This window comes from Rhinatrema bivittatum, chromosome 1 (genome assembly GCF_901001135.1).
Source record: "Rhinatrema bivittatum chromosome 1, aRhiBiv1.1, whole genome shotgun sequence".
Classification (NCBI taxonomy): Eukaryota; Metazoa; Chordata; class Amphibia; order Gymnophiona; family Rhinatrematidae; genus Rhinatrema; species Rhinatrema bivittatum.
Window position 1 is genome coordinate 560234377 of NC_042615.1, and position 14268 is coordinate 560248644.

A 14268-nucleotide genomic window follows, 5' to 3' on the forward strand; every position below is an offset into this window, starting at 1 on the left:
CCTACCCAGGGGTTAAATCAACATTCTATTTGCCTTTTTGACTGCCGCTGCACACTGAGCCGAACATTTTAAGCTATTGTCCACAAGGACATCCTTTACCCAAAACAGAATCTAGCATTGTGTACCTGTGTTTGAGATTGTTTTTCCCTGTGTACATTGCTTTGCACTTGCCCACATTAAATTCCATCTGCCATTTAGATGCCCAGTCTTCTAGTCCAGTGATTCTCAACAGTCCTCAGGACATACTTAGCCACTCAGATTTTCAGGCTATCCACAATGAATATACATGAGACAATTTGCATATAATGGAGGCAATGCATGCAAATCTCTCTCATGCATATTCATTGTGGATAGCCTGAAAACCTGACTGACTAGGTGTGTCCCAAGGATTGGGTTGAGGAACCCTGTTCTAATCTCTCAAGGTCTTTCTGCTATTTTTTACAATCTGCTGTTGTTTTAAAAACGTGAAACAATTTTGTGTCATCTGCAAGTCTAGCCACATTACTCCTTGTTCTCTTTTCCAGATCACTTATGGATATGCTAAATAGCACAGGTCCAATACAGGCCTCTGGGGCATTCCACTAATCACCTTTCTCTATTTGGAAAAGGGACCATGTCTTTTTTACCCTATTTTCTGTCGTTTTATCTGGTTACCAATCCAAAATAGGCCACTGCCTCCTATCCCATGACCTCTCATCTGGTCATGGGGCACAAAGGCTAGAATGGAATAACAGGTAAATGTTTCTGTTCAGACCTCATAGCAAAGTTTGTGTGATGGAGCTTAATCATATCTAAATAACCTATACATAACTGTCTAGAACTGGGCTTCCCAGACTGGTCCTGGGGACCCCACAGCCAGTCAGCTTGTCAGGACATCCACAATGAATATGCATGAAATAAATTTGCATATCATGGAACTTCCGTATATGCAAATCTATCTCATGCATAATCATTGTAGATATTCTGAAACCCTGACTGCTATGAGGTCCCCAGGGCAGGTTTGGAACGTCCGGTCTAGAAGAACATGACACTCCTCATCCCAGTATCCTCTCTTCTTTTCCCTCGTCATTGTACTGCTTTCTCTTCCTTCACTACATTACCCATTCTGCCCCTCCCCCCGAACCTAATTTACGCCAAAATGTTTTAGACATATAAAAAAAAGTTGCCCGATAACTTAATGGTACTCCCGCAGCAAGCCCAGTTGCAGCCGAAAAACGGCCCCGCAGATTCCGCATTGGTGAAAAAAATGCCAATCCAAAAATAAGAAAACAAACCGCGAGCCCTCGCCAAAAAAAACCCCCCACCCGCACTGCAAAAGAAAATTGAAAGGCTTAAAGTAGCCCAGCAACTTGCTCGGCGTGCGCCTCCCCCTCTGGCCTGTTACGTCACGCGGGAGAAGGGGGTGGGGCCTGGGGCCGACTGGGCAGCGAGCGGCCGCCATGGTGCTGGTGGTGGTAATGGGGGTGAGCGGCTCGGGGAAGTAGGTATCGGGGCAGCCGCCGTTTCTCCTTCCTAAACTGGGGCGGGGTGGTTCCGGACGCGTCCGATCAGCGACCTTTGCTTGGGGCAGGCGAGGGAGGAGAAGCTCTCTCGGTTAAGCTTTGCACCCCTCTGCCCGGCTGCAAGCGCCGGGGTTTGTTAGCTGCGAGAGCTGCTCCCGGGGAAAGAGAAGCACCACCCTCTCGTGCCTGCTGCACGCCTTACCAGCCTTCCTCAGCTGGGCTTCCTTGAGGGAAGAAGCGTCTTTCTCCCTCACTGGAAGAGCAGCTCTGTGCCGATGGAGGCCCCGGCTCTGCTGGTCAAGCACAGGACGCGTGCAGGGTAGTGCACCAAATAGTGGAACCCAACTATGAGAAAAGGCACACACCTACCCGGGGGAGGATGGGTAAACATGAAGGAGGAAATGCAGAAATCGCACCTTAGGTGTAGGGAAAATAAAGTATCAACAAGGGAATAAAAATAAACCCACCCACAGTACGGCAAAAGATTTTGCGGCAGTCTAGGGTTCACTTAAATTGGTGGGGGTGGAACCAGCCTGGAGGGAGATCTCTTGCCTACCGGATGGTTTAGGTGCAGTAATGTGTGTGTTAGAAAACTTTGAGGCAAACTTTTTTTTTTTTCCTCCCATGCCATTCTCAGGATGAGTAAAACACAAGAGTTCCTAGGTTTGCTGAGTGTATTTCTGCTGCTGGTGAGTGTCTAGACAGCCTGGGAAAAGTAAAATATCTACAGGGCTAGGAAAGAGGGGCCAATCAGGACAATTGCCTGAGGCCCCAGTGCCACGAGTGGCTCCTTTGGCAATATTAAGTATTGTCATAGAGGCAGAACTTCGGGGCATTGGCCAGGCTCACTCCTTTGTTTCTGTCTTGGGCCCCAGTGTGTCGCACACCAGCTGTGGCTGCCCAGTAGAGTTAGTCAAATGTCAGAGGATTCTTGACTGAAAAGAGTGGAGAAATACTGACCCAGAACATGGCAGTAAGGGAGGTAAGGGGATCTTGCTTTCTTTTTCTAAATTTGAGTTCTCAGAGAATGCACCATAACAATTTTTTTCTTCCTACTGGGAGAATAAGGGTGGGCGAGCCATAGAGTAACATTAGGCAGAATCTTTCCTTACATGTTGGATTTTTATTTTATATATTTATTTATTTTATTTATTTTGAATTCTTATATACCGATATTCCTGTAAAGTATACAGATCATACCGGTTTACAGTGTAACAGAACTGTTGCGAAAGGCGATTACATAGAACATAAAAACGTTAGAACATTGGAACAATTTGTACACTCCTAGCACCCCCTGCGAAAACGACCAGACACGCTACCCTAAGAGATCGTGCCACTTCCACAGCTGGTCCCCTCATTTGGAACTCCATTCCTTCAGATCTCAGACAGGAGCCCTGCCTCCTAACTTTTAGAAACAAACTTAAGACTTGGCTTTTCAAGCAAGCGTTCCCGGACACAATCTAACGACCCCACTATCACCTCCTCAAAACTATCAGCCTTCAACCATGCATTGTATATAGCACTTAATTTGTATATTGTTTAACCGCTACTATTCTATCCTTTCTCTTCCTCCTTCTCCCAGTTCTGCTACCCCTGTTATATGTAACTGCACCTTCTGACACACAGTTCCAGTTTGATGTATATACTGCACCCCTGTTTTATGTAAACCAGCAAGATATGTTGTCATGATTGCCGGTATATAAAAACCTTAAATAAATAAATAAATAAAAAATAAATAAATATAACCTGCTGATAAATAAAATATTAGAGTATCAGAACAATTAATAGAATATAATATTAGAGTATCAGAACAATTTAATATAATATAACCTGCTGTTAAATAAAATATTAGAGTATCATAACAATGGGAACATAGGTAGGGTACATGAAGAAAAGGAGACTTTATGAACCAAAAGCGAGGTAACTATGGGATGTTGTTGCTGTGATATTGTAAAAGACTACAGCCCAGAGGAAAAAAGGGGGGGCTCCCCTGATGGCCACGGGGATTGTGTCGAGAGTGGAGTGTGAAGCATTTATCCTCGTGTCTTAGTCCATGTCCTTCGAGATGCGTCGGAGTGAGTTTGAGTTTCCGGGACGGCTTGCATGAAGAGCCACGTCTTCAGGTTTTTTTTGAAGGTTTGGTGACTAGGTTCTTGTCGTAAGTCTGGTGGAAGAGAATTCCATAGAGTGGGTCCTGCTGTTGAAAATGCTCGTTTTCTTAGCGAAGATTTGGCCGGTGGGGTGTACAGGGAGCCTTTGTACGCTCTCCTGACTGGTCTGTCTGAGGTGTGTGGACGGAGTTGACTACTGAGCTTGAGAGGGGCGATGTTGTGGATGTCCTTGTGGATCATCATCCACAAGGATCATTATATATATATATATATATATATATATATATATATATATATATGGGATGTGAATCGTTAAAAAAATCATCAGATATATTTTAAATCGTCAAAAATCGTTAGTCGCGATACAATAGAAATTCCCCCGATTTATCGTGAAAAATCGTAAATCGGGGGAGGGGGAAAACCGGCACACCAAAACAACCCTAAAACCCACCCCGACCCTTTAAAACAAATCCCCCACCCTCCCGAACCCCCCCAACATGTTTTAAATTACCTGGTGGTCCAGTGGGGGGGTCCTGGCACGATCTCCCGCTCTCGGGCCATCGGCGCCATTTTGGCTGCCACTAATATAAATGGTGCCGATGGCCCGATAAAAAAAAAACCCCACCCAACCCTTTAAAATTACCCCCTTAGCCTCCCCCACTCTCCCAACCCCCCCCCCAAAAACTTTTTACACATACCTGGTGGTCCAGGGGGGCCGAGGGCAGCGATCTCCCGTTCCCACACTATCAGCTGCGCTAAAAAAAATGGCGCCGATGGCCCTTTGCCCTTACCTTGTGACAGGGCAAAGGTAGTGCCGGCACCATTTTGAATATTGGCAATACGGCCCGCGTGCAGGAGATCGCTCCCGGACCCCCGCTGGACCCCCAGGGACTTTTGGCCAGCATGGGGGGTCTCCTGACCTCCACAAGACTTGCCAAAAGTCCAGCGGGGGTCCGGGAGCGACCTCCTGCACTCCGGCCGTATTGCCAGTATTCAAAATGGTGCCGGCGCTACCTTTGCCCTCACTATGTCATAGGGGCCGACGGTCGGCCAAAAGAAATAATGAGATGCATTCCAGAATCATTTATAATGTATAAAACTTTGAACTAAACTAACTATGTAAGAAGGGCAATTTTCAAAGCTATTTAAAAATTGCCCTGATAATGGAAGGTTGCAGGAGCATAAGGTGACTGACAAAGTTGGGGGTGCACCAGTGGTGGGCCCCACCCTGAAAAAAGTGCCTGTGCTGGGAGCCACCCTGGCCCCCACTCAACCCCATCCATAGGGGCTTGGTTAGAAAAAGGAATAGGAAGGATGCCCACTTGCCTTCTGCTCTGAGAAGGTTCCTTAAAATTGATGCCGGTTGATCATGAGACAAACATCATAGTGATGTCTGAGGCAGCCATTGCCGGTTTGTTTGCACAGCCATACAGTGAAATGGTGCCAGCCTCCACTGAGAATTGTGCGGTTTTGATGTTTGGATTGGGGAAGCCTGGAGAGTTTTTGGTGTGGCACAGCACACCTCTTTTCTCAGTTAATGGTGCCTGTGCACCACGATACACTCGGGTAGATTTTCAAATCAGTGCGAATGCGTCCATGTGCGCACGCAATTTTATAACATGCACGCACATGTTATAAAATCGGGGTCGGCGTGCACAATTGTGCACCTCCTTGTGCACGCCAAGCTGTGCTGCCTTCCCCTGTTCCCTACCCCCCCCCCCCCCTTCCCTGCCCCTGTGCGCAGGGGCAAATGGCCGTTGTGCCGGGACCCTCTGACCCCCGGACCGCCCCGCCCCTTTTTGCAAGCCCCGGGACTTACAAGCTTCTCAGGGTTTTATGCACATCACCGGGCCTTTTGAAAATCCAGCCCTATGGGCGTAACTGCCTCTTTAAAGTTGAGGCCAACAATGGCCTCTGTATTCCAATCCAGCTGCAATGGGGAAAAGGAAGCAAGTTAAAAAAACAAAAAAAAAAGTTCCAGGTTGGTGACTTGGCAGAAAATCAGCACCTGTTGACCTGCCCGCAGAGCTTCCTTTTGAAAACTCAGGCTGCTGGGGGAAACCAGTCCTTTTGTACCTATGTACTTTGCACCTGCTTTGAAGTCGGTGCAGAGTATGTGCATGAAAGTACATACAAGGATTTCAAAACTAATTCTGTGCATGTACTTTCCCTCTCTCAGCCTAGCCATGCTCTTATTTTCCCTGCAGGGAAGGCAGCATGCTGTTCACAGTGTAGGTATGTTTACCCTTGGTGGCAGAAATTAGTAATTTTCAAAGGGTCTTTTCATGAGGGTTATCAGGTGTTTACTTATATAAAAAGTTAAAAACTTGCCCTCCCTGAACATTGATCCCCCTTTTAGCCTGCTTCTTTTATGCTTTTTCTTTTATGATTCTTACAAGCACACAGAAAATGATAGTCATAAAATAAGTTAAGCTTTAGAAAAAGCAAACTAGTCTGCTTTTTAAAGAGAAGAAGTCTTATGAATCTGCATGTCTGTATATTCCCTAAATAACTTTTGTTTAATGTCCTATCCACACCTGTTGGTTGTCTCTTCCTCCCTCCTCCTTGATTGCTGGCAGTCATGTCTCCCTAACCTCTTGGACCCTAGTAGTCCTCTATCCCTCCCTCTTGATCTCTCTATCTCTGGTCCAGCATGATTCCTGGGGATCCTCTCCTCTCCTGGTAAGCAGCGAACCACTCTCATTCCCCTTAACCAGGTTAATCATGGATTCCTGTCTTTCTCTTCATCCTCCTTTTCTTCCTTCACTCCTGTCTTATTCCTTCTCCACTATTTCCCCTTATACTGTCAACCCCAGTCCCATTTCTTCCTTTGAGCATTTCTGCACACCATTTGGTGCAGCTGTCCCCTCCGATCTCTGTTAGGCCAGTGGCGCAGAGCATGTGGCAGTAGTAGGAAATGCTTCACATCTCTGCGATCATTCTGATACCTCCTGCATTCTGACAGCCACAATCAACCCCTCTCTTCCTCACATTCTCATAAGGCAGCCGTAGGGTTTATGAGCCTCTCTTCCCCAGTTTACAGTTTCTGATGGGTGCGAATGGCCCCCCTCTCTGTCCCCTTCCTGCTCTGCAGCAAATTGGGGTGAAGCTTTCAGGGCAGCAATAGGCCCCACTCTTCTGGCTTGTTGCAACAGCTCAACTAATCACGGACAGCAGCAGCCCAGATTAACTTCCTTGCATCCCTTCTAGCAGATCCTTTGGGATGGTCTCGTGGACTCCAGATTGGAAACCACTGTCCTAGACAGACTTTAAGGGAGCAATTTTCAAGTAGTCTATATAGTTGCACTTTTAATGTGCATGCATATTTTCAACTCTGTTGCCCTATGAAAAAATAGCTTCTGTAAACTTTGTGATTGCTGTATGTGCAGGTGGCAAAATTGGGCAAAATAGGATGCATACTGTGAAAGATCACCAGTATGTGTACTATTTTACTCTGCTGACTAAAACACACCAATAGGAATGTCTCTCTCCTTTTTTTTTTTTTTTTTTTAAATGCTTGCATATGGAGAGGCTAGCTTTCAGTCAAGCCATTTTATCCAGGTAAATGTCTATAAAATTGCCCTCCCCATGTCTGCTGATACACAGAAGAGCTTGAGGTGGCCAACCTGTGCTGTGAGATGGCTTTGAATATTTATTATACCAGAGTTCCCAGCTAACCTGCTTCACGAGACCTGGATCAATATTTTGAGTAAAACCAAAATATTGTTTGTTTTAGTTGTTTGTTTTTTTTAACCATGATTAGCTTAAAGGTTAGTCAGAAAAAGCCTCATCAAAATTAACGCCGTGGGATAGATAAAAAGCAAAGAAAATTGTAATATCTTCATTTTCAGGATCATATGCAAGGTTAAATGCAAATATTCTAACCTCTTTATAAGTCATTTTTCCATCACTATAAATTGGTACACTGGGCAGCTGGGCATGAAGTTTCATGGCACTATAGGGTCCAGTTCAGAGTGAGCTCAAAGCCAAAAGGAGCAAAAGGAAACTGCCAGGCCCAACCTCTCCCTCGCCCTTCCTAAGCTATGATACTGAATAGATGAGCCATCCCTTGTCTGCCATGCCTGGGAAATGAAAAGCTGAGCTAAAAGATTCCATTTTATCCCTGTCAACTGAAAAGCAGAATGAAAATACAAACAAAAAACACACCCTGAAATGTTTGTATGCTAATGCTAGAAGTCTAAGAAGTAAGATGGGAGAATTAGCACGTATAGCAGTGAATGATGACATAGACGTAATTCACATCTCAGAGACATGGTGGAAAGAGGATAACCAATGGGACAGTGCTATACTGGGGTACAAATTATATCGCAATGACAGAGAGGAGCACCTGGGAGGCGGTGTGGTGCTTTATGTCCGGGATAGCATAGAGTCCAACAGGATAAAGATCCTGCATGAGACAGAAAGCACAATTCAGTCTTTACGGGTAGAATTCCCTTATGTGCTGGGGAAGAGAATAGTGATAGGAGTATACTACCAACCACCTGGCCAAGATGGTGAGATGGACAGTGAAATGCTAAGAGAAATTAGGGAAGCTAACCAAACTGGTAGTGCAGTAATAATGTGAGATGTCAATTACCTTCATTCAAAAAAGATTCCAAAGGTTACCCAAGAGGATAAAGAAATCAATCACAAAAAAAGGGGAACCTAGAAAAATACATTCATCAAATATGCCTAAATGAAGGTGTCAGCAAGCCAGACGTATATATGAAACAAAACCAACCGGTCTTCTCAATCATAACCTTCATTCAAAAAACATTTTATTCACAACATTTTTTTCTTTTTAAAAAATTGGATTTAAAAAATATTTTTGAATAAAATGTTTTTTGAATGAAGGTGAATGATTGATTGAGAAGACCGGTTGGTTTTGTTTCATATATACATCTGGCTTGCTGAAACCTTCATTTAGGCATATTTGATGAATGTATTTTTCTAGGTTCCCCTTTTTTTTTAAGATGTCAATTACCCTGATATTGACTGGGTAAGTGAAACATCAGGGCATGCTAGAAAGATAAAGTTCCTGGATGGAATAAATGACTGCTTCATGGAGCAATTGATTCAAGAACCAATGAGAGAGGGAGCTATTTTAGATCTTATTCTCGGTGGAAAGCACAATTTGATGAGAGAGGTAACAGTGGTAGGGCCGTTTGGCAATAGTGATCATAATATGATCAAATTTGAATTAATGATTGGAAGGGGGACAGTAAGTAAGTCCACGGCTCTAGCAGTAATCTTTCAAAAGGGAAACTTTGAAATGAAAAAAATAGAAAAAAACTGAAAGGTACAGTTACAAAGGTAAAAAGTGTGCAACAGGTGTGGACATTGTTAAAAAAAAATAAAAAATCCTAGAAGCACAGCCCAGGTGTATACCACGCATTAAGAAAGATGGAAGGAAGGCAAAATGATTACCGGCATGGTTAAAAGGTGAGGTGAAAGAGGTTATTTTAGTCAAAAGATCTTCATTCAAAAATTGGAAGAAGGTTCCATCAAAAGAAAATAGGATATAGCATAAGCATTGGTAAGTTAAACTTAAGACATTGATAAGAACATAAGAAATTGCCGTACTGGGTCAGATCAAGGGTCCATCAAGCCCAGCATCCTGTTTCCAACAGTGGCCAATCCAGGCTACCAGTACCTGACAAGTACCTAAAAACTAAGTATATCCCATGTTACTGTTGCTAGTAATAGCAGTGGCTATTTTCTAAGTCAACTTAATTAATAGCAGGTAATGGCCTTCTCCTCCAAGAACTTATCCAAACCATTTTTAAACCCAGCTACACTCCTGGCAACAAATTCCAGAGTTAATTGTGCATTGAGTGCAAAAGAATTAAATTAGTTTTAAATATGCTACATGCTAACTAAATTGAGTGCCCCCTAGTCCTTCTATTATCTGAAAGAGTAAATAACCAATTCATATTTACCCATTCTAGACCTCTCATGATTTTAAAGACCTCTATCATATCCCCCCTCAGCCATCTCTTCTCCAAGCAGAAAAGTCCTAACCTCTTTTCTTTCCTCATAGGGGAGCAGTTCCATCCCCTTTATCTTTTTGGTCACCCTTCTCTGTACCTTCTCCATTGCAACAGGCTAAGAGAGAATTTGAAAAGAAGGCCATAGAGGGAAAAACTCACAATAAAAACTTTTTAAAATATATCCGAAGCACAAGGCCTGTGAGCGAATCAGTTGGACTGTTGGATGATCAAGGGGTTAAAGGGGCACTTAGAGAAGATAAGGCCATTGCGGAAAGATTAAATGATTTCTTTACTGCGGTGTTTACTAAAAAGGACGTTGGAGAGGTACCCGTTCCGGAGAAGGTTTTCATGGGTAATGATTCAGATCTACTGAACCAAATCACGGTGAACCTGGAAGTTGTGGCAGGCCTGATTGACAAACTGAAGAGTAGTAAATTACCTGGACCAGATGGTATACACCCCAGGGTTCTGAAAGAACTAAAAAATTAAATTTCAGACCTATTTCAATTAATTTGTAACGTATCATTAGAATCATCCGATATACCTGAAGATTGGAAGATGGCCAGTGTAACCCCTATATTTAAAAAGGGATCCAGGGGTGATCTGGGAAACTATAGACTGGTGAGCCTGACTTCAGTGCCGGGCAAAATCATGGAAACGGTTATAAAGAATAAAATCACAAAACATAGATAAACAAGGTTTGATGGGACACAGCCAACATGGATTTACCCAAGGGAAGTCGTGCCTCACAAATCTCCTACATTTTTTTGAAGGGGTGAATAAACATTTGGACAAAGGTGGACCGGTAGATGTGTATTTGGATTTTCAGAAGGCAAAGTCCCGCATGAGAGGCTTCTAAGAAAACTAAAAAGTCATGGGATAGAAGGTGATGTCCTTTTGTGGATTGCAAACTGGTTAAAAGACAAGAAACAGAGTAGGATTAAATGGTCAATTTTCACAGTGGGGAAAAAGGTAAACAGTGGAGTGCCTCGGGGATCTGTACTTGGAATGGTGCTTTTTAATATATTTATAAATGATCAGGAAAGGGGTACGATGAGTGAAATGATCAAATTTGCAGATAAGACAATTATGCAGAATAGTTAAATCTCAAGTGGATTGTGATGAATTGCAGAAGGACCTTGCAAGACTGGAAGATTAGGCTTCCAAATGGCAGATGAAATTTAACTTGGACAAGTCCAAAGTGATGCATATAAGGAAAAATAACTCTTGCTGTGGTTACACAATATTAGGTTCTGTCTTAGGAGTTACCACCCAGGAAATAGATCTAGTCGTCATAGTGGATAATACATTGAAATTGTCGGCTCAGTGTGCTGTGGCAATCAAAAAAGCGAACAGTGTTAGGAATTATTAGGAAGGGATTGGTTAATAAAACAGAGGATGTCATAATGCCTCTGTATTGCTCCATGGTGAGACCGCACCTTGAATACTGTGTGCAATTCTGGTCACCGCATTTCAAAAAGGATATAGCTGCACTGGAGAAATTGCAGAGAAGGGTAACCAAAATAAGGGACATGGAAAGCTGCCCTCTGAGGAAGAGAAGAGATGGGGGAGGGGGGGGGGGTATGATAGAAGTCTACTAAATCATGAAAGGACTTGAACAGGTTAAAGTAAGTTGGTTATTTACTCTCTCAGATAATAGAAGGACCAGGGAGCACTCCTTGAAGTTAGCAAGTAGCTCATTTAAAACAAATCAAAGAAAATTCTTTTTCACTTAGCACATACTTGAGCTCTGGAATTCATTGCCAGAGGATGTGGTTACAGCAGTTGGTATAACTGGGTTTAAAAAAGGTTTGGATAAGTTCCTGGAAGAAAAATCCATAAACTATTACAGTAATTTAATAAACAATAGTAGCTTGTGATTTATCTAATGTTTGGGTACTTGCCAGGTACCTATGACTTGGATTGGCCACTGTTGGAAACAGGATGCTGGACTTGATGGACCCTTGGTCTGACCCAGTATGGCATGTTCTTAGGTCTGGAATACTTGCTCCCCGCTAGGTTACAAATTGTAGACTGTCTGCTCCCAGTTATATTTTTACTATAAAATCGCACATTTTTTGGCCTTCATTCACTCGTACTCCTTTTCTGCACTTCCCTGGGAAGATTCAGCTTCTTTGTTGGAAATGGGTGCTGCTTTGGAACCCTTTGTGGTTGCCTGTGCACAACCATTCATTTTTCCCTCCCTTGCCAGTCCCTCGGATCAAGATTTGTTTTCTGTGTAACAATGGCGGAAGGAGGCCCAACCAAATGTAATCATCACAATGGCTGAATCACACAAAACAAAAAAAAATCTAAATTAGTGATGTACTACAGTATATTCTTGATGCAGTCACACATCCCACTGGCCCATAAAAAATAATCTGATGCCCTATAGAGTCTTCTGTTCTCATCACAAAAAGATTAGATGCATTTATAACAAGGCGCATATGATTGTTTTTATGGGTCAATGTCGAGTGCGACTGTCTTTCGAAGGTATATGATAACCCTTCAGTACTAATAGAGGCATTCTTATTTTTTAAGATCCAGTCAGTGTGATTATTTTATTTACTGTGGCCTGCTGAAGCCCTGACAGACAGGACTCAAAACGGGTCTCCCGCGCTGCAGTGCTGTGCTTGAGTCATAGTTAGCTGGGGTGAAATGCTTTTAAAAAGAACTTTTTAAAACATCACCCTTTTGTTTGACCCTGTCTTTTCACCTTTCAAGTCTAACCAGAACTGCAATTTTGTTTTGGCAAATTTTAGAAAAGAGTGAGAAAATCATATTAATGTCTAAAGCTGTGAAGGAACATCTAAATGCTTTTGATGACAGTATTATTATTTTGTAGTATTTTTATCTAAGGCTGGTTTTTTGTTTTTTTTTCCTCTCCCAAAAGTATTTGAAGAAGGTGCAATTTTAACAGCACAGAATCTTTAAGTTATTACATTTTTTTTTCTCTTTTACAAAAACTGACAGTGTGAGAAGTAATTAAAGATCCACAGATGGTAGAAAACTCCCAGCAACATACATATTGCAAAATCCCTGACAAAAATAAGTCATGAAGAAGCTAAAGGAAACTATTTAAAGTGACGGAAAAGTAAGGAGAATGAAATGTAAATGGAAAGCTACCAGGGGTTATGGTCCATCATTGGACCCTTCATTTGGTAACCCCATTTGTTTTGCCTTTCGTTTGTATGCTTGGCATGTTATGCCTGTCGAAGGCTTACCTTTTTAGCAGGTTAAAATTAGTTCCTGAGAGTGGTTGCACATAGTAATAGCAGTGCTCTAGAAGTAAAGGAGCTGCCAACAACCTGGGTCGCTGTGATGACTCTCACTGCCCTGGGTACTTTGCTTGTTAATGTAGGCAGGCATTGAGCTTCTACCCTATTCTGCTAGGAAGTCTGTCAGCTGGAAGGTTGCGGAAGGCTCTCGTTAACTGGAGGAGCTCCAGGGGCTTGAGGAGGGGGAGGCAGCCATTATAACTTTTTTTTTTTTTTTTTTTTAAGTATTTTTGTTGGCATATTCAAAAGAAGTGCAACAAAACCACAATTAAGCATTTTCCTTGAAATTACATTTAATTCCCAATTTTCCCCTCCGCAGCCCACCCCTCTAGTCCTACTCCAGAATTGTGCGAACCCCCACACAGCATGTGTAGAAGAGAGAATGAAAGATTTTTATACATGCTTACAAACGGTGCGGTAATGTGGCACCGGTTATAGAGCATTTCAGGCATTTATCAGATGGGGCAATATGAGCTTTATAGGCTTTTAGAGGTGAAAAAAAAAACCCAACTTACGGATATTTTAAACTGCATTTTTCTCAAAGACATACTCTCTGTAGCCTTGTTAGCTAATAACCCTGCCATAATGTCATCCTCTTGAATAACCCCAGAGATCTCCTTTGCCCAAATCCTTTGCTAACGTCTGTAGTAAACAATAATTGGTGACAAAATGGATATATCTATATGCCTGGACATTGAGATTTTTCCCACCTTCATTAAATGCATGAGCCTTTGAAAGGTACCAGACGTATACTTAGAGCATTATTTTCCCAAAGAGCCCACAAAATAACTCTGTATCTGAAAATAAGCCAGATAGTCTTTTTTATCTCATACCTAAATGCTCAATGCAATATTCCAAGGAATGTAACTTTCCTGTGTTGAGATCCGAAAAGAACTATAATGAATCTACCCCTTTACTTTGTTTCTAATCACTTAAACACAGCTTGTGATTCTCCGGGACAGAACTGGGGATTACCAGTCAGTGGCAAGCATGGAGATATTTCCCAGGAGAGATGTAATAAATTCCTAATCAATTTCCATACCCCTCTAGCTGTTTGAAACAGCATCGATTGTGAAATCAAGGTAGGGAGCTTATCTATTGGGGCATGCAAAATGTATTTTAAATTAAGATGAGAGGCAAACTGTCTCTTTAATTCCAAAGAGCTGCTACTACTCCGGCCACCTAACCAGTTAGAAATCACCGTAAAATTGCATGCCATATTATAGTATTTTATGTGAGAAAACCCCACATCCCTTCTAATTTAGGATAACTTAGCTTGTTCACTAGAAAGCTCACCTTTTTTGATTACCATATACATCTAGAACAAAGATTGTTAATTGATGTCTTTCCTCAGGAGTACAATAGGAATCATGTGCAAGAGATTTAG

General features: G+C 42.5%; 1 protein-coding gene across 1 annotated transcript in view; it reads left to right on the plus strand.

Moving 5' to 3' along the window:
• The first annotated feature begins 1419 nt into the window (after nt 1–1419).
• The window catches only part of IDNK (IDNK gluconokinase), a 45281-nt gene continuing 32432 nt past the window's right edge, over nt 1420–14268 (plus strand). Inside the window, exon 1 of the mRNA XM_029616794.1 lies at nt 1420–1480. Coding sequence (XP_029472654.1) covers nt 1440–1480 — 41 coding nt within the window. The 5' untranslated portion in view covers nt 1420–1439. The remainder of the gene's footprint in view (nt 1481–14268) is intronic.